The 22,941-nt window shown below is 43.8% G+C and overlaps 2 protein-coding genes across 6 annotated transcripts in view; one reads left to right on the plus strand and one right to left on the minus strand.

Annotated features, from left to right (window-relative positions):
* The window catches only part of ARSG (arylsulfatase G), a 151,121-nt gene extending 141,529 nt beyond the window's left edge, over positions 1 to 9,592 (plus strand). For all 5 annotated transcript variants that reach the window (XM_060763062.2, XM_060763054.2, XM_060763059.2 and 2 more), the window contains 2 exons: positions 5,443 to 5,533; positions 8,858 to 9,592. In XM_060763062.2, coding sequence (XP_060619045.2) covers positions 5,443 to 5,533; positions 8,858 to 9,126 — 360 coding nt within the window. In that variant the 3' untranslated portion in view covers positions 9,127 to 9,592. The remainder of the gene's footprint in view (positions 1 to 5,442; positions 5,534 to 8,857) is intronic.
* A 1,959-nt stretch (positions 9,593 to 11,551) lies between these two features.
* WIPI1 (WD repeat domain, phosphoinositide interacting 1) overlaps positions 11,552 to 22,941 on the minus strand; it is a 54,726-nt gene continuing 43,336 nt past the window's right edge. Inside the window, exons 8-13 of the mRNA XM_060763041.2 lie at positions 22,724 to 22,831; positions 22,300 to 22,464; positions 20,364 to 20,471; positions 18,836 to 18,957; positions 15,895 to 15,995; positions 11,552 to 12,057 (exon numbers count right to left, since the gene is read on the minus strand). Of these exons, the coding sequence (XP_060619024.2) occupies positions 12,010 to 12,057; positions 15,895 to 15,995; positions 18,836 to 18,957; positions 20,364 to 20,471; positions 22,300 to 22,464; positions 22,724 to 22,831 (652 nt within the window). The 3' untranslated portion in view covers positions 11,552 to 12,009. The remainder of the gene's footprint in view (positions 12,058 to 15,894; positions 15,996 to 18,835; positions 18,958 to 20,363; positions 20,472 to 22,299; positions 22,465 to 22,723; positions 22,832 to 22,941) is intronic.

A 22,941-nucleotide genomic window follows, 5' to 3' on the forward strand; every position in this document is an offset into this window, starting at 1 on the left:
AACACTAGGGTCTGCATCCATTTTGTTATGTGGATTTGTCCCGTAGGATTATATCTGGACATCAGTTAACTACTTGCAGAGGGTGAGCGTATAGTCGTGCTTCTTGGGCACTCAGATGTAGGAGACAGGCTATTTTTTGTTGTCTAATGTATCAGAGACTGGTAGAGTCAGTCCTCCATATCCATAGATGCTGCAATCCATGGATTTAACCAGACACAGATAAAGAATATTATGGAGGGGGAAAATCAACAAAGCAAGCCATTCTGCTGATGTGTAGGCATTCCCTGCTGTAGTTGCCCATCATTTCACAGATTCTCAGGCTCTTTGAGTTGTTTCCTATTTTATATAAGGGGCATCATTTTATGATGCCACTGCACATAATGGGATCTGAGCATCCACAGATTTTGGTATCTGTGGTGGTGTTGTGGTGCTGGTTTTTGAACCAATACCCAGTGGATACCAAGGGCTCGCTGTACTGTATTTATGCACATTGGTTACCTACCTACCAATCTATCTTTCTGTCTTTAATAATAATAATAATAATAATAATAATAATAATAATAATAATCCCCGGTACCATCTCCCGAAGGACTCGGTGCGGCTTACAAGAAGCCAAGCCCAAATACATCAGTAAAACACAACAACAACAATACAATAACAACAAACTCATAAGCAAGCAAAAACATTAACAATAACACCGCAGTGCAGTAAAACTTGTGGCAGGGCCAAATGTAATAATTAAAATCTTTAAAAGTGCTGGGCATGATCAGGTGAAATAGGATAGATATTTTAGGGATAGGTGGAGTGTGCAAGCAATTCTAGATCTCTAGTAAAGTGCATCTGGGACATATTGTTTGGAATTTCCTTATTCTGGGAAGGCACACTGGAACAACTACATTTTCAAGCTCCTTCTAAAGACTGCCAGCATTGGGGCATGCCTGATGTCCTTGGGGAGTGAGTTCCAGAGTCGAGGGGCCACCACCGAGAAGGCCCTGTCCCTCGTCCCCACCAAGCGCGCTTGCGATGCAGGTGGGATCGCAAGCAGGGGCTCTCCAGATGATCGAAGAGATCGTGTGGGTTCATATACATAGATGCGGTCACGCAGGGAGGTGGGTCCCAAACCGTTTAGGGCTTTGTAGGTAAGCACCTGCACCTTGAATTGGGACCGGAAAATGAACGGCAGCCAATGGAGCTCCTTGAACAGGAGGGTTGGCCTCTCCCTGTAAGGAGCACCAGTTAACAACCTGGCCGCCGCCCGCTGAACCAATTGAAATTTCCGGGCCGTTTTCAAGGGCAGCCCCACGTAGAGTGCATTACAGTAGTCCAATCTGGAGGTGACTAAGGCATGGACCACCCTGGCCAGATCCGCCTTCACGAGGTACGGTCGCAATTGGCGCTTACCTACAAAGCCCTAAACGGTTTGGGACCCGCCTACCTGCGTGACCGCATCATTGTGTACGAACCCACACAATCTCTTCGATCATCTGGAGAGGCCCTGCTTATGCTCCCACCTCTATCGCAAGCACGATTGGCGGGGACGAAAGACAGGGCCTTCTCGGTGGTGGCCCCTCAACTCTGGAACTCACTCCCCAGGGACATCAGGCATGCTCCAACGTTGGCAGTCTTTAGGAGGAGCCTGAAAATGTGGTTGTTCCAGTGTGCCTTCCCAGAGTAAGGAAACTCCCAGCAATATGTCCTTAAACGCACTTTAGTAGTGATCTAGGATTGTCTGCATGCTCTATCCCTCTCCAAAATGTCTATCCTGTTTATATGTCACCTGGTCATGCCCAGCATTATTTTTTAATTTTTTAATTAGTACATTTGGCCCTGCCATAGGTTTTAAACATCACTGTGTTATTGTTAATGTTTGTTGCTATTTTCTGTTTATGAGCTTTATTTATTGTTGTATTATTGTTGCTATTGTTTTATTGTTGTATTGTTGGGCTCGGTCTCATGTAAGCCGCACCGAGTCCCTTGGGGAGATGGTAGCGGGGTACAAATAAATAATAATAATAATAATAATAATAACGGCTGAGAAGAGACAGTGGTTGGGAAAGCAAGCTGAAAACAGTAACAACTCTGGTTTGACCGTGCCAAGGTGAATGCCTGTCTGAGACACACACCTGTGAAAATGGAAAGGAGACTTTTTTTAAGAACGCCCTAATTCACAGAGAAGCTGGATTTGTACAAACAGATTTACGGCTGTGTTGTAGTGGCACAAGTATTTGAACATGAGTTACTGTGCAGGGGGGAAAAAACCCCAGAAATTAAGAACAAGATCCTGCTTGACTAGCCTTGGGCCAGAAAAAGATAGGGTTGGTTAGGTGTCTGAAAGTGAGAAATTTATTTCCATGACAGAGAGCGAAGTTGAAACAAACCCCTGCCTGTCTTCTATACAAAAGTGGTAGTGTGTCCAGAATGGAGGCACTGATTGCTGAGACTAATAACACTATGTAACACGATTTTTGTTCCTGGGTTATAAATGTCATTTCCTAAATGGTCCTATCATGAAGACATGGAAAAAGTATATTAAACTGTAAAAACTTTGTTTTTGTGGGACATCCTGCAGCACATTTGGCTATAGTTTTGCAATGGATATCTCATAGAGTCTCAACCAATTTAACATAGTTTTATGGCAGCCACAAATGCAAAATTTCTGAAGTGCACAATCAAACAGGATATAACATTTTCAAACCAGGAACATATTTTTCCCAATTTTATTACACTGTAATCATTGAATAAGGGCAGATGTGTATATTTTAAGAGGTTTTAGAGGTTTTAATGTGCATTTATATGTCTATTGACTTTATATTTTTTATTTGTTTATGCATAATGAGGCATTGAATTTTGGGTTGTTGTAGGTTTTTTCGGGCTATATAGCCATGTTCTAGAAGCATTTTCTCCTGACGTTTCGCCTGCATCTCTGGCAAGCATCCTCAGAGGTACTGAGACCTCACTACCTCTGAGGATGCTTGCCATAGATGCAGGCGAAACGTCAGGAGAGAATGCCTCTAGAACATGGCCATATAGCCCGAAAAAAGCCTACAACAACCCAGTGATTCCGGCCACAAAACCCTTCGACAATGCATTGAATTTTGCCTAGATGTATGATGTACGCTGAGTTCTTAACCCCCATGGGTTAAGGAGAACGGGGTAGAAATGAAGTAAATAACTATAGATCAGGGCAAACTAAAGTCCGGGGCCCAGATGCAGCCCCCTGGGCACTTACCTCAGGTCTTCTTTTTCCCTGTCCTCTTGGCATAAGGACACAGTGGTCCACCACGTCCTAATGCCAAAAAGACGGGGGAGGAAGGCATGCAGCATCTAAGAGCCCTCTGGAGTGCTCTTTTCAACCACATGTCTCACCCTCCTCCCAGCATAAGGATAGTGCAAGTGGCCCCATCCTTAAGACGGGAGGATATCTCAAAGAAGGCATGTGGTGGTTGAGATCCCCCCCCCCCAAGCATTCTCATCCACCACCTGTCTCACCCTCGTGAGGGTTGGTAAATGTATATAAGTGGAGTAAGTAGAAGCTTTACCACAGGATTTAAACCAATGTATATCCTGCTGTATAATAAAATTTCACTCAGGCTTGGGAAACAAATAACAGTATATTTACTTTGCTTCAAAGGTTCAAACAGTATATTCCAGGGTACTAAACGACTAGGGCTATAAGACGACCCCCAACTTTTACATGCAAAATAGAGAGTTGGGGATATACTCGCCGTTTAAGACAGCCAGCTGGTTTCTGTCCTCGGGCCTCTGGGCTGCTTCCTGCGCCACCTCCAGAAGAGCCTCCGGTGCTGCTCAGGCCGCTCCCCATCTTCCTGGCCAGGCCTCGTGAGAAGTGCCTCTTCTCCGGCGAGACAACATTGGCCTGGCCAGGAAGAAGGAGATCGGCCTGAGCAGTGCTGGAAGCCCTTCTGATCAGGCCGCTCTTCTTCTTCCTGGCCAGGCCTTGCGCAAAACGCCTCTTCTTCCACGAGACAATGTTGTCTCACCGGAGAAGAGGCGCTTCTTGCGAGGCCTGGCCAGAAAGGAGAGTGGCCTGAGCAGTGTGGGAAGCAGCCCAGGGGCCCAGCCGCCAACAAAGGAGAGGCCTGGGCCTGAGCAAGAAAGGCAACCAGGAAGGGAGGAAGGACGGGAGCCTGCACAGGAGGCCGCCATGAGCCAAGGCAGAGGAGGAGGAGGGGAGCCCGAGGCCAAGGCAGCCATAGTATGTAATTTTATTGTATTGTCGAAGGCTTTCATGGCCGGAATTATTGAGTTGTTGTAGGTTTTTTTGGGCTCTATGGCCATGGTCTAGAGGCATTATCTCCTGACGTTTCACCTGCATCTATGGCAAGCATCCTCACTACCTCTGAGGATGCTTGCCATAGATGCAGGCGAAACGTCAGGAGAGAATGCCTCTAGACCATGGCCATATAGCCCGAAAAACCTACAACAACCCTGTAATTTTATTATTATTTTCATTTTATACCGGGCGTACTAGACGACCCCCAAAATTTTATAAGGTTTTACATGCCTAAAAAGTAATACCCCGGAATATAGGGTAACAATGTAGTTATCAGCCTCTTTGAATACAGGCAGGGAACAGAGAAATAAAATAGCCCTTTTAAATCGTGTTTAAAATATGCCTCATGCTATAAAATGATCCGTCCTTAAGATAGTTGGCAGCCAGCCACGTCTTCACTGTCAGAAGAAAGAACAAATGGCAGAATGACAGTTAGAACCGTTGGTCTCAGCAGCCAGCTAATCAGAACCCTAGCCCCTGACACACTCAGCCAAACTCTCTCCAGTTAACCCACCATATCATGGTGTCGTTTTTCAAATCCTAACACCCTCTTCCTGGCATAATGCCAAGAGGACAGCCTGAGGATCGAGGGGGAGGAGGATCGGGGCAGTCGCCACATGTCCCGCCTTCCTCCCAGCATAAGGATGGGGCAAGCATCCCTGTCCCCCTCCCTCCCAGCCAGGCCCGCAATTCAGCCCCAAGGCAAAAAAGTTTGCCCGTCCCTGCCATAGACAACTCATCAAAAGTAAGTTGTGTTGAATTGAGTGGATCTTTGTCCACAAATGGGTGGGGAGAGAAATGAGACCAAAGGCAAGTGGAAGAGTTTGACTGTGTAGGCATGTTTATTTTGTTGTCCTATTATTGAGTCTTAGTCAAAGAGGGTTATTGAGATGATATGGTATAAAGAGAGGTAAGGTGACTGTACACACTACATGTATCTAAATAGTAGCCCCAGCTAGAGGAAATTGGTTGAATCAAATGGTACAAGTGTCCATTTATTAGTTTCCCAAAGTGAGTTTACTCCATCTGGGAATTGTAATTGGATGTAGGCTGGGGCCTTCAAGGCATGGTTTCAACCAATGTGCATTTCCACATGTTCCACCAAGAAAAGACCAATTCCTAATCTTCTGAACCATTCCTTCTTCTAGACGTTGTTCCATCCCAACAGTGGGGCAGCTGGAAAATATGGAGAGATACAGGCTCTTCGGCTGGACCAGTACAAGGCATTTTATCTCACAGGTTGGTTGCTTATCCAGATTTGTTGGCTGTGTTTAAGTTTGTTTATTAAAAAATCTTCCATCTCTTGAAAATAGTGTGATATGAATAAAGGCAGTCATCTTCCTGCAATGTCAAAACACAGTCAAATCTTCAGATGCATCTCTCACTCTTTGTCTGCATCTGCTCCACACCCTTTTCCCAGAAAAGAATTCAGAGAAAAGATAAGAATTTTTTTAATGTGTCTGTTCCTTTCGGTTTCGTAAGAGATGGGAGGCATCCACACAAAAAGTAAGAATTTAACCCCACAGCATACTGAAACAGAGCAGAGGTGCCTTTGTTTTTAACTGTTTTAATTTGTATTGTCAAAGGCTTTCATGGCTGGAATCACTGGGTTGTTGTAGGTTTTTCGGGCTGTGTGGCCATGTTCTAGAGGCATTCTCTCCTGACATTTCACCTGCATCTATGGCAAGCATCCTCAGAGGTTGTGAGGCCTTACCTTAAAATCTCTGGCATAGACACTGAGAACTGGGAAGCTCTGGCCCTTGAGCGCTCCAGCTGGAGGTCAGCTGTGACCAGCAGTGCTGTAGAATTTGAAGAGACACGAATGGGAAGCGAAAGAGAAATGTGCCAAGAGGAAGGCGCAACAAGCCAACCCCAACTGGGACCGCCTTCCATCTGGAAACCAATGCCCTCACTGCAGAACATGCAGATCAAGAATAAGGCTCTAGTCAACTACGGACCCACTGCCAGGACACTGCACTTGGAGAACCATCATCCTCGGACTACAAGGGATCACCTACGTAAGTAATTGAAATCCAATGACATCTGGAGGGCCCTGGGCTGCCCATCTTTGCACAAAAAAAGACGTATCCAAGGAGCGAACCTGAGAGAAGGTGGAAAGGAGAGAAGGTGGAAAGGAGAGAAGATGGAAGTGCAGGGATGATTCAGCTCTCTCGGGCATCTCTCCCTCCTTTGAAAATGGGAGATCCGCCTTCAGGTGCAGTCACAATTTCTTCAGAAAATATATGTTGATGTGGTCTTGGAAAGCTTATGAAGGCAAAGTATTTTTATTCTCTCCATGCACACTAAAAATGGGTGTACGTGTTATATGACAACACAGTACACCCATTAGGTTTTTCTTGTGTGGGTGTTCAAATATCAGGACACCTACAAGCATAATTATCTGCATAGTGACAAATCTGGGAACTTGGGAAAGTGCTAATTGCAAATAAATGTTACATTAATTTAAGATAGTCCTTGTTGGGTTGTTATGACTGTGTGACCACCATAGCTACGCAACTAAACAATGACACTGATCTCCTCTCACCTTACTAGGATGCATCGATTATGGTCAGGAGTCTGTTTCCCTGTTGTTTGGGTAGCTGATGACTGATGTCCCACCTTTTCTGTGAGTAATCTCCATTATATTAGGAAGGTCCTTGTTACAATTCCTACTCACGTCAGAGATTGCTCACATGAATTTCAATCAGCAATAGTGGAACAGACCCTCTTTGATCACAACAGCTACCACCCAATAAATTTTGATTGGAAAACTCATGGTTCCTAAGTACCCTAAACTAGGGACTATGTTAGGATCATGAATACAAAAGTTAAACAAGAACACTCCAACAGAGTTTCAGTCATCAACGTTGACATAGGAGAAGCCATGAACTCCAGAAGACCTCTCTGGGTATGTAATGTTCCTGTTCCATTGTGACTGGATAGGGTTTCCAGTAAGTGTAGATCTCTATAAAACAGCTTGCTTCCGAATCTGTTGTTCCCATAAGCTCATCACTATAATGTGGGCTTTGTGTGAACAATGTGTGGGAAATCCATTATTGTTCTCTAGTGCAGTTTTCTCATTAATATGGCCCACAGAGTGAGACACATTTTCCAATTTTTCTCCTTTCTGCAAAGGTAGCAAAGTGCCATGTCAATAGAAATGGGGGTATTCTGACTGTATTAATCCCTGTTGAATCGTAACACAGTCCTGTTTTGGATTTGGGGATGTATGACTGTGAAGGATGTATGGTTGTGAGGTTGTGTACTGTGTATGTCCTCAGGATAACTTAGATCTTCCTCCACCATGAACTTATCCTGTGGATTGACCACTGTAGTCGCAGATGTGCTAATCCTATATTGTGCAGCTATTGCATTAGCTGAAGTATGTTCTACTTGTGAATCCAGTTTCATTAAATACCTGCTCATGTTATAAAAACACAAGAGGGAAACAAGTATTTTAAAATATTTCTGCAGTGTGTCAGAACTCTATAATGGAAAGAATCCTCACATTGACTTTCATGGGCATCATTACTTACTTACTTACTTACTTACTTACTTACTTACTTAGGCGATCTCTTGTTGTCTGAGTAGGATTGTCTTCCAAGATCGGTGTCCTGGCGGTGGGTCCGTAGGTGACTTTGGAGCCCTATTCTTGACCTGCATGTTCTCCCGCAGTGAGGGCATCGGTTTCCAGGTGGAAGGCAGTCCTGGTTGGGGTTGGCTTGATGTGCCTTCCAATTGGCATGTTTCTCTTTCGCCCTCCATTCGTGCCTCTTCAAATTCTACAGCACTGCTGGTCACAGCTGACCTCCAGCTGGAGCACTCAAGGGCCAGGGCTTCCCAGTTCTCAGTGTCTATGCCAGAGTTTTTATAAAGCTATTGTCCTCCTAACCCTGCTATACACCTGCGAGATGTGGACTATCTACAGACGTTACATGCTTTGAGCCCATCTTTCAATCTCTTTTCCTGCCCACCAACATTCCGTTTTCCGTTCTTGAGTTCAGAGTAGAGCAACTGCTTTGGGAGACGGTGGTCAAGCATCTGGACGACATGGCCGGTCCAGCGGAGTTGATGGCGGAGGACCATCGCTTCAATGCTGCTGGTCTTCGCTTCTTCCAGCACACTGACATTTGTCCGCTTGTCTTCCCAAGAGATTTGCAGGATTTTTCAGAGGCAACACTGATGGAATCGTTCCAGGAGTTGCATGTGATGTCTGTAGACAGTCCACATCTTGTAGGCATATAGCGGGTTGGGAGGACAATAGCTTTATAAACAAGCACCTTGGTATCCCTACAGATGTCCCGGTCCTCAAACATTTCTCATAGGTGAGAAATGAAGGCTCACAATAAGTGTTCCTACACTTTGATTTTCAAGTATTGGCCCAATGAATACACTCTTGGTCAGTTTTTGCACTCATAGTTATGTGATGAGCTGAACTATACATGTGTCTGTCCAACCCACCAGTGTTCAGGGATGTTGTTCCTTGCAACTATAAAGATGCAGCTTCAGGATTGGTTGTCATGAGATCCCAGTCTCAAACTTTTGCACTTGACTTTTTCCCAGGTGGCGCCAGAGCCTGCGACGGCATTATTGGACAGGAACAGCAGCACCAACCCCCTCTCATTTTTAACTTACACCAGGATGTTCTGGAGGCACAACCCCTGGATCCTCACACTCCTGAGTACAGGACTGTCTTGCCAGGTGTGAGCAAGGCTCTTCAAGACATACTTCAGGATATTGCTATGGACAATGTATCTATTGCAGATTACTCTCACGACCCAGCAGTGTCACCTTGCTGCAACCCACAACACCTGCTGTGTCGGTGCCATTAGACTTCTTGTCCATCATCCTTGGAAGAATGCTGAGAGGCAGTGGACTGAAGCGAGGAAGTACCAGGGAGGTAAAATACCAGGAAGCCTTCAAGTTTTAAAGAAGTGGGCAAGGGAAACTTTTAAGGCAGGCCTGCACAACTTGGGAAAAGTAAGGGGTCAAAATTAGACAGGCTAAGGCTCTTGGGGGCACAAATAGTCTTTCAGCACCTCACTTCCCAAGTATGGTATAATTAATGACTAATTGGGATTATTATTGTTGTGTGCCTTCAAGTCGTTTCAGACTTAGGGAAACTTTATAACAGAGTTTTCTTGTCCAGTTCAGAGGAGCCTGGCCTTTGTCTTCCTCTGCACTCCCTCATTTCTTTCAAAACCCTCTTACCAGATATATCCTACCTTTGTTCATGCCCAGTGTTTGTTTGTTTTTAATCCTAAACTATTACATTCGGCCCAGCCATAGGTTTTTAAATCTTTGTGTTTTATTGTTTATATGTGACTTATATTAATTGTATTAATTGTATTGTTTTTTGTTTATTGCTCTTTTTTTTTGTTTATTTATGTGTTATCAGGCTTGGCCCCATGTAAGCCACTCCGAGCCCCTTGGGGAGATGGTGGTGGGGTATAAAGTTTAATTTATTTATATTATTATTATTATTATTATTATTATTATTATTAAAGAGTGAGTTGCCCAAAAGCACCCAGTAGATTCCGAACTATAGTACGAGGTTCAAACCACTACTTTCTGAATTCCTTTCCTCACTTTTCCCCACTTCCCATCCTTTCTATTTCTTAATTTTCTTCCTTCCCTGTTTCCTACTGACCTTTCTCCCTTCTTTCCTACCTTCCTTCCTCCTCTCCTTCCTCTTTCCTACTCTTTATTTCTCCCTTTCTCCTTCCCTCCTTTTCTGTTCCTCTTTCTTCCTTTTCTCCCTCTCCCTTCACTCTTTTTCTGATATCCCTTTCTTTGCTCCCTCCCTGTTTTTCATTCCTCCATCTCTCCTTTTTCATTCTTTCTTTTCTTCCTTTGCTCCCTCCTTTCACTCCTACCTATTTTTCATTCCTTTGCTCCCTCCTTCCTTTCATTCCATTTTTTATTCCTTCCTTTCCTTGCTCTTCCTTTCCTTTTTCCCTCCCCTTTTCTTCCTTTGCTCCCTTCCTCCTTCTTTTCCTTCAATTTTTTCTTCCCTCCCTCCTTCGTAGGAGCATTTGCAACAAGGTGCACACTGTCATTTTCTCTCTCTCCAATTCTACTCTGTGTGATGGTGGCCATGATGTGGCATGTGGGAGCAGGACAATCTCCCTTTTTACAACAGGTGGAAGCCTCAGGCCGGAGGTGGAATGGAGCCGCAGTGCTCAGCAGACTGTATGTTGTGCAAACCTGTTTTAAGGCTTCCTGAGAACCAGAGAAATGTAAGTCTGTAGCTATATATCTATCTACACTCCAGTTCCAGAAAGCAGTGCTTCCATCTTTGGATATACAGTGACAGCTGGAAAGCTCCCAGATACTGGTCTCCCCCTTGCTACTAATAATCTGTTATGCAAGTGAGGAAAGAAATGTTGCCATCACCCTCCAGTCATCTTTCACGAAACCTTCAGGTCTCTCAAATTAACCAGAAGCAAATGCACTGTGCCAGGAAATGCCAACTTTCCTCGCAGCTGCAGCAGAAAACAGGATTCTGGCCACCAAAAATGGAAGCCTAGTCCATCTGCCCTGTCACATTTAGCATGACTTAACCACAGTTATGTGTGTATCATAATGCACCTGAGATGTTTAAACCATAGCTAAAATGCTCCAACAATTGGAGTCATCAAACAATCTGGTGAAATCAAACCACAAGATCCAAAAAATGGAGAGAGTTCTGATGGTGTACATACAAGTGTCCTTATTTTGTTTACTCTTAAAAATATGCCTTTACTAAACTGCTTACAAGTTTCATCTTGTCATCTGCCCCCTGTGGCGCAGTGGGTTAAACCTCTGTGCCGGCAGGACTGAAGACTGACAGGTCGCAGGTTCGAATCTGGGGAGAGGTGGATGAGCTCCCTCTATCAGCTCCAGCTCCTCATGCGGGGACAAGAGAGAAGCCTCCCACAAGGATGATAAAAACATAAAATCATCCAGGCGGCCTGGGTAATGTCCTTGCAGACGGCCAATTCTCTCACACCAGAAGCAACTTGCAGTTTCTCAAGTCGCTCGTGACACGACAAATCATGAGAGTCCATAACCTGTTTGGGAAACAAAAGATGCTCTTCCCATTTTACCTCTAAACGAAATTTGTGTGCAAATCTCTGCAAAGGAGCAACTGAGGTCGTGGCTGGCACAGCCCAAAAGAAGAAAAGATTCCCGTCTACAAATTTTCAGCATTTGCATTTGTAAAACCCACTCAAAATCTCCGAACCATCTGAATGAACACAGGCGGAGAACAATGGCTGCTGACATCATGATGCTTTTATTAAGAGGTATTCCAGCAAAGCTCCAACGCAGTATGTTGGGGTACTCTTCTTTTCCTAATAGGTCACTGCAAAAATATTCTGCATGGGTAAAATAGTATGTATATACTGTACAAAGATAAAGATTGGATTCTTCTATAGGTACATTTATACATGACATAAATTAGAAAAGGGCAGGTATGTGTATAAAATTCAGGTTAACATTTACACGGTGGTTCTCATAGAGAGAGCAATGTGCACATACAGTACATGGATACCAAAGCCACACCGCAGTTTGAGTAAATACACAAGTGGCCAATGAGGGTCCACTAGGAACAAACACAAGGGAGCACCCGTGGTAAAATCCTCATTATATGGATTCTTCCAAAAGCCCCTCTCTTGTTTTTTATTTTCCAAACTACCTCCCATCCGCTGCTCTGCGCTGCTGCTTGCCACTCCTCATGACCTCTTCGCTTTGTCCATCTGGCTTCCACGGCACAAGATTATCTACCAAAATCAAAACAGAAGGGCCTTACTTTTCCCAGCAATGTGCTGCTGAGCATGGTGTGCGGTAAACAAGCTGTGCGCACATGCAAAGGAAGCAGCAGGGAGGGAAATGTCAGGCGACTGTTTTCCTTTCCAGAAAGCCCACAGGTTGCCTGAGAATAATTTCTGTCCTTTATCCTTAACGGGAATGTTCTGCCTCAAGAGTGAACTAGAGTCACTACCCATCTGGGACCTTGTTCAGAAATCAAGACGGGCTTTAAGAATGAATAGTGTGCTTGAGTTATAACTGCAAGTCACTTGAAACGTCATTAAATGTAGTCCCATGGAATTAAATAAAGAAATGGAAGAAAAAGCAATCCAGCCAGGACATGTAGCTCCAAAGGACATTAGCTGACATCTGTCACTAGTAAAACAAGCAAAACAAGTCAGACTAAGAGCCGTGGGAGGAAAAGGGCCCATCTCTGTGCACTTCTGCAAATGCCTTGCAGAAGTGCACAGGGAAAAAATTTCTAGATGAAATCAAGGCACAAGTCTTCTCAGCTGTTTTGAGAGTATGATCATTGAGAATAACACCTATTATCAAAACTAACAAACTAATAAACTATATGCTTTTGTGGACCACTGCTCTCTTCTGGTGCAGAACATGATGCATCAGATGCAAAAGGGCTGCTGTCCATTAACAGATGTCAAACCACTCAGGCCCCTTCTACACTGCCATATAAAATCCGGAGTATCTGCTTTGAACTGTATTATATGGCAGTGTAGACTCATAATCCAGTTCAAAGCAGATAATGTGAGCCCCCGATGGCGCAGTGGGTTAAAGCCCTGTGCCAGCAGGACTGAAGACCGACAGGTCACAGGTTCGAATCCGGGGAGAGGCGGATGAGCTCCCTCTATCAGCTCCAACTCTTCATGCAGGGACATGAGAGAAGCCTCCCACAAGGATGATAAAATATCAAAATCATCCGGGCGTCCCCTGGGCAACGTCCTTGCAGACGGCCAATTCTCTCACAACAGGACGCTCCTGACACGACAAAAAAAACCTGCTTTGATTATCTGGATTATATGGCAGTGTAGAAGGGGCCTCAGGCTTTACAAAAACCAGTCTTTGTGGGCTTTGCTGAATGTGACTATCTTCCTGACAAATGTAGCATGCTATCAACACACTCTCACAATTCTGCCCTTTTCTTTGTTCCTCCCAGCCTTCCCTATATTACCAGCAGTTTTAGTTATTCAGCCTGCCAATTATAAAGTCAAATTTAAATGGCAAATCAGCACAAGGATATAGCACTAGTCCTGCTAGTGACAAGGCTAACCTTGCTTTCTGTATTGTTTAGAAATAGATAGAAATACAGTGATTGGGAAATGGCAATTATTGCTTGGTGACAGTTCCTAGGCCTTGCAGAATATCTAACATTGCAATTTTGTCATTTGAAAAGCAATGCCAGGAAGGAGAAAAGTATCCATATCGTCACCACTAATGAAAAACAAGCCTATAACATAAAACATGGAAGTCAGATTACGATTCCATTTAATTCCAGCATCTCTGGATACAGAAACATAATATGCCCAGCTACCTGCAGCCCTCAAAGTTCAAATGAGGCTCGTCTCCAGAAACACAGCCATGATAATAAAAGGGGCTCAGTCAACAACATGAAGCTTACAGTAAATACTTCATCCGATATGGATGTGAAATCTCTTCAAGTGCCAACTCTGCTGAAATCTATGGGGTAGAACACTGGATGGAGTCACTGCAATCCAGTTCTAGCCTCTCCTTAATGTCAGACAAAAAAACAATAGCACTTTGCATGTCAATGTACTCATGATTTCAGAAACAAAAATGCTACAATATTCCAGGATATAATTTTCTCTGGATAAGTATTTTATTCCCAAACCAAAAGATCCACACAATATTTGAAAGAATTTAGAAAACAACCAAAACCAAATGATTTGGACCATGAATGAAAAGTAAACATGTGGCAAGGACTCTCAGGGAAAGGCAAAGGCTAAGGAATCGTCTCTTGAGGCAGTCAATAAAACAAGCCATAATTGCAGGAGCTTCTTTGTGGCCTCAAAAGAGGTCGCTGATCACATCTGGACAGGTGTTGCCTCAACAACCCAACCATCCTCTAAGCCAGTGGTTCTCAACCCAGATGTTTTGGCCTTCAACTCCCAGAAATCCCAACAGCTGGGAAACGGGCTGGGATTTCTGGGAGTTGTAGGCCAAAACACCTGGGGACCCACAGGTTGAGAACCACTGCTCTATGCAGACAGGTAATATAACAAGCTTGGAGTCACAACAGATAAATCACCAATACATCACACTTGTAAATATCTCACTCTTCTTCCCTCTCTCCGTTCTTTTTAGTTTTGTGTAGCTGAGATGGCCGGATTAACAGCTTCTTCGTGGAGCATCAGAGTATTTATTTATTTACTTTATTTATATAGAAGTAGAAATCTTATACTGGTCTAGCCAGCAGGGACAATAGCTTTGGACTTAGGTCTGTTTTTTTCTTCCTAAGCTTAAACAACTAATTAATACCAAAACTAAAACCTGCATCAGAAGGAGAAAGTGAAGCAGAATGGCAAGCAGCAGCAAAAGCAGTGCAGGAAAGTGGTGGACCAAGAAACCACACAATACATCTGGCAAATTTACACTTACCAGAAGTGGCACTGCCGCCAGGTCTTTGTGGCAGCTTCTAGTGTCACTCCAGTAGTGCAAAACCCATACAAGGAGGATGGGACCACTGGGAAGGAGCCAGGAAAACATGATTCTCCTGAGACACTTTTTACCTTTAGCATGTGAACCCTCCCCATTTCCTAGCCAAGTTCCCAATACTTTTCTTCTCTCACTCTAAACTAGTATATACGTATAACTGGCTATGGAAACACAGAGCATCCCCCCGCTACCTTTCAGAGGGATACAATTTAGACAATTATTTAGAAAATAAATAGTATGGATTAAGAGATACTGCAAGGTAACAGACTGGAAAAAGTTATCTCGTGGAAAAAAACATTTCTTTAAGAAAAAGGTCCCCAGTAATAAATTAATCCTTGTAAAGAAGCAAGACAACTCAATCGGTAGACCTTCCAATAACAGGGAGCTACAAAGTTGGGAGTTGTAATTCGCGTTTTTTCTGTCTTGTGATCTGCCACCCGCCAGATCTTCCCTGGCACTGGTGCTCACTGAATCTGCCCTCAGAGTGGTGCCCCCTGTCCCCTCTTCCCCAATGCATGCCCACCAAGAGGATTTCCTCTCACCAGGGCCCATACCAATGGTGCAGCCACCACCAAAAGCACTGGCAAGGTCAAGAGGGAAAGAGTGAACACCTAGGCCTTAAGCTGCTCTGGGTTGGGAACTTTCAGTGCTGCTCTCTTGCTCAGGGCTACAAACCATGTGCCAGTTTCCTCTGTCCTGCTCACTCCATCTGAACACACCAGGCTCAACATATCACAAGGAGTGGCAAACGTCTTTCAGAGCTACTGTTACTTGAGAAGGCAAAGATGGTTTGTCTAAGAACCAATCGGGGATCATTAGTCAGGGATGCCAGCATCACTGCTTTGTATTAATAGGCAGGGCCCTGGTCAGTCTCTTGACAGGAACCCTTTGGTAAGTGTAAGCGTTACAATACTTTTTACAAGTTTGTACATGTCTTGCTCCTCAAGACCTTCTCCTACGAAGGTGCAAGTTCTCTACCCATCTAAGGGCCCAACAGGATTAGTTGCCACGGGCTGCAAAAGAAGAGGAAGGGACTAATCTATTGGAAGAAGGGGGCTATAACACTTTCTTCTCAACGCAAAGCCCACAGCGCTGCTTTAAGTACTCCTAATGCTCACGGGTGGAAATTCATTTTCATCGTCCAGACACACGGGCCCAGTGGCAAATTCGTGCTCGGGTATAATCTCTCCTCGGAGGGCTCCTCCATCTTCTGAATAGCCTGCAATAGATTGAATGAAATTAAACCAAAGAATACGTTTTTCCCTTTCCAGGGTTTTCAAGGGGAAATGAAAGGGTTGGGAAGATATGTTAATGCTCCCCTCACTAGATTGGGACAATACAGGATGTAGTCGCTTTCATGTTAGGAGCCCCAGGCTTTCCATAATGAATAATGCAGTTCAGACAAGAGCTTTCATGAATATTTGCAATAGCAGCGTGAAAGGCTTTTTCTCTCTCTTAAGAACACCAGAAAAAAACATCCTTAATGTTTGCAGAGGAAAGAACAAAGAAGCCGAATAAAGATATATGAAAAGGTTGGGTTGGACTAGTGTTTGTCTTGACTTCAAATCCTGTTAGTAAAAGAGCACTGCTGGCTACTTTGAAGGAAATACCCAGTGCACCAGCTAACTCAAATGAAGAGAGGATACACTCCAGATACTCGAGGTAGTACAACACCGACAGGTAACACTCCAGGCAGGGCCCAGGACAAGGAGAGTTGAGAACAAGATGAATGACAAATAACCAAGATTAAGAAGAAAAGGAAGGTAAATATGAATCCAGAAAAAAAACCTTGTAATTCAATGTAAGACAAGGCAAAAACTGACTAGGGAGTGTAGTAATAGCACTGGCACTTGGAGAAGGTGTGTAATCTTCAAAGCATGCTTCATCTTCAAAGTGTGTGAGTTTTTATTGCTAATTTATCGTACCTCGAGGGCAGGTTTACTTATTCATGAGACATGTGAAGCAACTGCTGAACAACCTTAAACTAGAGCATGTGCCACTCCTGTGTTATCTCCTACGAGAATAGTGTTTCTCATCCTGGGGTCAGGACCCCTGCGGGGGTCGCAAGGGTGTGTCAGAGGGGTCACCAAAGACTATCAGAAAACACAGAATTTTCTGTTGGCCATGGGAGTTCTGTGTGGAAAGTTTGGCCCAATTCTACTTTTGGCAGGGTTCAGAATGCTCTTTGATTGTAGGTGAACTATAAATCCCAGCAACTACAACTCCCAAGTGACAAAATCAATTCAGCCCCCCAACCCCACCTGTATTCAAATTTGGGTGTATCGCATATTTGTGCCAGATTTGGTCCCGTGAATGAAAATACATCCTGCATATCAGATATTTACATTACGATCCATAACAGGAGCAAAATGACAGTTATGAAGTAAGTAGCAACAAAACTAATTTTATGGTTGGGGGTCACCACAACATGAGGAACTGTACTAGAAGATCAGCCCAGCAAACAACCCTTTGCCATATCAAAAGTTGTTACCATAATGGAATTTGGGAGTCCCCGGTTATACCCTTGTGCCGGCAGGGCTGAAGACCGACAGGTCGCAGGTTCGAATCTGGGGAGAGCGCAGATGAGCTCCCTCTGTCAGCTCCAGCTCCCCATGTGGGGACATGAGAGAAGCCTCCCACAAGGATGGTAAAACATCTAAACATCCAGGAGTTCCCTGGGCAACGTCCTTGCAGACGGTTAATTCTCTCATACCAGAAGCGACTTGCACACACACAAAAAAACTTGGGAGCTGGGTAAGGGCTGCAGTAGAATTGCAATCCATCAGGGACTGCCTAAGGAAAAGCTTGAGATTGATTCTACAGGGTGAGGCAGCATAACTTCCTTTTTTAAAATGCGTGCCATTCAGTCAGTTGACGTAGCGGAGAGCTAGTGGCCTCATTTGAGAGGCGGGAGTATAAAGTTTTGTCCTGACACAGTTCAGTCGCCATCATGCGTTGGAACAGTCAGGAGCGTGCTTTTGCTGTTGGGGCCTACTTTTCGAGCGGATTTGGAGTGGCTGGCCCACTCTCCAGATTTGGCCCCTTGTGATTTTTTTTGAAATTCCGTGTTTATGTGAACCGTCCAAGGACCCTACAAGATTTGAAGACCAACAGCCAGGAAGAAATTGCCAACATAACGCCTGCTATGCTGGCAAGAGTCATGACAAACGCGAGAAATCGGTTTACTCAGTGTATGGAGAATGGGGGACGTCACCTACCTAATTTGATCTTCAAAACTACACAAAACAAAACTTTAGGTATGTGCCTACATTATATTAAAAAAATCTGATTCATACAATGGGTTTTATTAAGTTTTGAAAAAAGGAAGTTATGCTGCCTCATCCTGTATAACTATAGACCTAAGGTAAATAATGGTGCACTGAAATACACTGGGTGGGTGGGTGATGGAGAATTCACAAGAGTGTGAAATTGGTAATCTGCCATTCTAAACAGTGACAGCCTTGATTAGTACTTGGACAGGAGACCCAAAACTACCCAGTGCTGTAGAGGAAAGAACTGACAAAACCATCTTTGAATAGCCTAATAAGGATCTCTACAATTGAGAAGGGGTTGCGTACGTTGACGAGAATTGCAGGCCAACACAGGCAAGGAACAAGAATAGCTATGAGGAAGATAAGTGGGCAACACAAGGTATTAGATGGAAGAACACAAGAGGCAGGAGAAGCAGAGAGAAGAAACTTCCAACACCATAGAAAAATGGACAGCGGTAAAAGAAGCACACCAATTCCAGTGTAGCACACTATTAAACACGGTCTCTGTGCCATGTGAACTGTGAGGAGAGGCGAGTAAGAAATAAAAGTATTATTTATTTCAGGGGCATATCGGGGAAGCAGGAGAGAGAGAGGGGGGGGCACATAATATGATCCAGACTCTAAAGAATTTAAGTTTCCATACAGACAACTATAGATTACTAGGTTCTTTCATGTTATTACTATTTCTTGCTACAATGTGCATGTTTTCATATAGTTATTAAAACTGAGGCAAAGAGCAGCCATCATTTGGAGATGTTTAGCATGTAGCAACTAGCCCGGCACTCACCTGGCATCATGGAGGGCGAAGGCACTGAACTCTGCCTGGCCACTGTTGCAGCGTAAGTCTGAGGTGCTGGAGGCCGGAGATCATTTTCTTTGTTCTCCTCTATCTTTCCTGAGTCAAGCAAGCTAGTTGCATATGAACAAGAAAGAACAAGGTATTAAATCGCACCATCGCCCCCATTCCAGCTCTATCAATCTGTGTCTCTGGTTCACTGTGATGGGGATTGGTAGACATAGTGGCTGGTGGTGGCTTTCATGTTGATGGGATAGTAAATCTCCTTCAGGATTTAATTTGGATTTTTAAAGAATACTCAAGGATGGTGATCCAGAAGAAATTCAGCACTTTGGATAGTTCCTTTAAATGTCAAGTTAAAATCAGATTGACCACCTCACTGGAACTGGAAGCAGTAGGTGAACACGGTGGTCTTGGGTCTACTAACAGAAGTGCATGGAGGAAGAGCTAGTGACTCAGACATACATACACACACTTTCCCAAAAAGTCAACAATGACATCTGTAAGGCAGAAGGGGAAGTGCTTATGTGGTCTGCTGGAGTCACTTTTAATCAGGATGCAGGCAGTGCAAAAAATCTCTTGCATACTGCATTTACAATGTATTAGTCACACTTTTTGACCAAAAAAGGAGGGTGCAACTATTACGCAGTGGCAACTATTACACGATGAAATACTGTATGTCAAGTGAAGCCTTGTAGCCCCAAGGGGGCAGGTACATGGGGGGGGGGGGTGAATAAATGGTGCAACTATTATGCAAGGAACAGAAAACTCAAATTTTGCTCCCCAAAATTGGAGGTGTGACTATTATGCCATGGCGACTATTATGCGATGAATTAAAGTATATTGTTATCCTAACCCGCTAGTCCCCATATTAATCCAAACACTTTCTTAACTGTCCTCATCTTTGAATATGCTCAGATTCTTTGTGTTCCTCTAATCCCATCCAATTCAAACATTCAAGTGATTGTCACTTCAGAGACCATTCTTCAATTTTTCATTCATGTGATGTAACTGCAAAATGCCCCTCAAGGGCATGGGATAGGCATTCTATCAACAGAAATAGTTTGTCTAGTTTGTCACGAAAAAGAAAGCTAAGTTAAAAATCCTCTACTCTCTTAACATTTTGTTCTCTATGCTAGGAATATCTGCTCTCACATGGAGGTGCATTCTGTTATGTAGTGTATGTCTGAAACAATGCAAGGATATGTACAAATTTGCCTCCCCGAGGGAGATTAGGCTGTTTTACGGTCACAATGAATACAGTCAAGAGAAGGGGCTCCTATCCTGGACCATGAAATGGACACAGTCTAAGATTTGTGCTAGAATGCAAGGGCAGCTCCACAATTCTCACATAGCTCACAACCAGAGGTAAATTAGTTTAGTGTCACCCACAACAAATTAATAGGCTCAAGGGCATAGTATTAATACAACCCGTGGTTTCTCACTTTGGGTGCCAAAATCTACCTCCCTCCATACTTTCCCCTGTAATGCTGGAGCAGCTGAACTGTATCTTCTTTACCTATGTGTCTTGATTAAAACACATTCTCCTCCATCTTGGGGGTCCAAGTTGTAGATGTAAAGGTGCCCATCGGATGTTGTAACTAAGAGCCGAGGCAGTTTCTGGATCCTAACAAGAGACACAGAAACAAGGAAATATTTGGATTCTGGGCCCATCTGACCGACGACTGCCAAAAGCCACTGGTCAGGGCTCACCAGCATTTCAGTTAAATGTTTACCCAACACCTTTCTGCACATGCCAGAGATTAAACCTGGGACCTTCAGGGCGTCAGGCATGAGCCCTTGCACTGAGCTCTCTTTGCCCAACTTGATCTGAGGGCACTGTTCTAAATGTAGGATACCTATGACAGATGTCCAATGCTATGCAGGTAACACAAGAAGGGGCAATACATGTACTTCCTGCATACATCGTGCTGTGTAGTCAAAAGAGAATGAAGAAACATTCCGCCTGCCTAAAGCAAACAGCTAGATCAGCTGTTCTGTTCCATATCTATTATTATTATTATTATTATTATTATTATTATTATTATTAGGAACACAAGATGAGTCCACCCCAGACACTCTGCTGGCTGTTGAATGGGATCACATGTATGACACTTCCCAAGTGTCTAGGACTGTGTGATGTATCGGTGAATAATGCGTGCAGATCCCAGTAAAGTGGCCTTCTGCAGCTGGCAGATGGTAATTTTGTGTTTAAGTGCAGGCCAAGGTCTTTAGGCACTGCACCCAGTGTGCCGATCGCCACTGGGACCACCTTTACTGGCTTGTGCCAGAGCTTTATAGTTCAATCTTTAAATCCTCATATCATGTCAGCTTTTCCTGTTGTTTCTCTGCAATCCTGCTGTCACCTGGGATTGCAACATCGACGATCCATTATTTGTTTTTTAACACGATTGTGAGGTCAAGAGTGTGTGCTCCAGAACTCTGTATGTCTGAATTCGGAAGTCCCAGAGGAGTTTGGCGTGTTCATTCTCTGTATTATTATTATTATTTAGTAATTATCTCTCCCAGTGGCTCGAGGTGAGGTACAACATTACAGAAGACTTCCAAAACAGAGGAGGTATTGTTTGTACAGCTCAGAAATAAACAACTGAGTAGTAAAGGTAAAGGTTTCCCCTTGACATTAAGTCTAGTCGTGTCCGACTCTGGGGGGTGGCGCTCATCTCCATTTCTAAGCTGAAGAGTTGACGTTGTCCATAGACATCTCCAAGGTCATGTGGTCGACATGACTGCGTGTTTTCGAACTGCTAGGTTGGCAGAAGTTGGGGCTAACAGCGGGAGCTAACTCCACTCCCCGGATTGGAATTTTATTTATTTATTTATTTACGACATTTATATGACGCCCTACTCACCCCAAAAGGAACTCAGAGCGGCTTACAAGGTATATATTACATACAATATATTATATTATTAGCATAGTACAATATCAGCATTAAACATTGCTATATAGCACCATACCACTATATAGTAATATTATTAGTAATATTACATGTAATATAAATATATAATTATAATATCATATTGTTGTTATTATTATATTGGATTACATTATAATATTATAAATATTATATTATATACATTATATTATATTATATTGTATTATATTATATTATATTATAAGAATAGCACAGGAGACAAGGTGGAACTGTCCCCTGGCCCCCTCCTCACTCTGGCCCAGAGTGACAGTTGGTGCTGGGGAGAGGGGTCTCCAGCTGATGGCATATCCAGGATACAAGACCTTTCGATCAGCAAGTTCAGCAGCTCAACAGTTTAATCCACTGCACCACCAGGGGCTCCCAACAACTGAGTACCCTCCAGAAATGTGGGCTCCCCACTCCCGATACTTAACTGGCTGAGTATAGTTTAGTATGAGTATAGTACAAAAGCTGTAGATGGCTTCCAATGTGACAATCCCATAATAGCTGTGGCTTACATACGTGGAGAGCACACAGATGTTCCTTTGTCCGGAGATGTTCAAGCGCACGGTGGCAAAGGCCCGGTCCTGGCTCATCATGCCCGATACTTGAGAAGGGAGGTAGTTGGTGGCAGCCATGAACATTTTGCCCATGTAACCACTCCAGGAAGGAGGCTCCTCTGGCCGGCTGGAAGAAATAAAGTAACAGTTGGCAAGAGTCTGAAACCAATACCTACAACAAGGTGAAAGCTACACAGCCCTCACCCTCGAAGGCTCAAGAGCTGTAACATCACTAGTTACACCATTAGTTCCTGTCCATATTCTGAGTTACTCTCTCCTCAAGTCTCCTTTGGAGCATCTCCCTCAGATGAATTATCATAAGAATATGTTACAGATAGGATTAACTCTATTTCAGCCACACAAACAGCACAATTTGGATTACCCACCTGTCTGTGAGATGTTCCAGCTTAAAGATGTGCACAGTCTCAGTGTTGCTCGATGCACACAAGAACTGTGAATCCATACTGAATACCAGAGAACTGATGTTCACGTATCTAAAGAAGGGAAGAAAAGAAAGGGATGGCAGTTGACACAAGCAGATTTGTGGGAATGGCATAAAAGGATGGAAATAAATATCACAGAATTGAATGAGCCCTGCTGTGAA

Source organism: Anolis sagrei, chromosome 2 (genome assembly GCF_037176765.1).
Source record: "Anolis sagrei isolate rAnoSag1 chromosome 2, rAnoSag1.mat, whole genome shotgun sequence".
In the NCBI taxonomy this organism is placed as follows: domain Eukaryota; kingdom Metazoa; phylum Chordata; class Lepidosauria; order Squamata; family Dactyloidae; genus Anolis; species Anolis sagrei.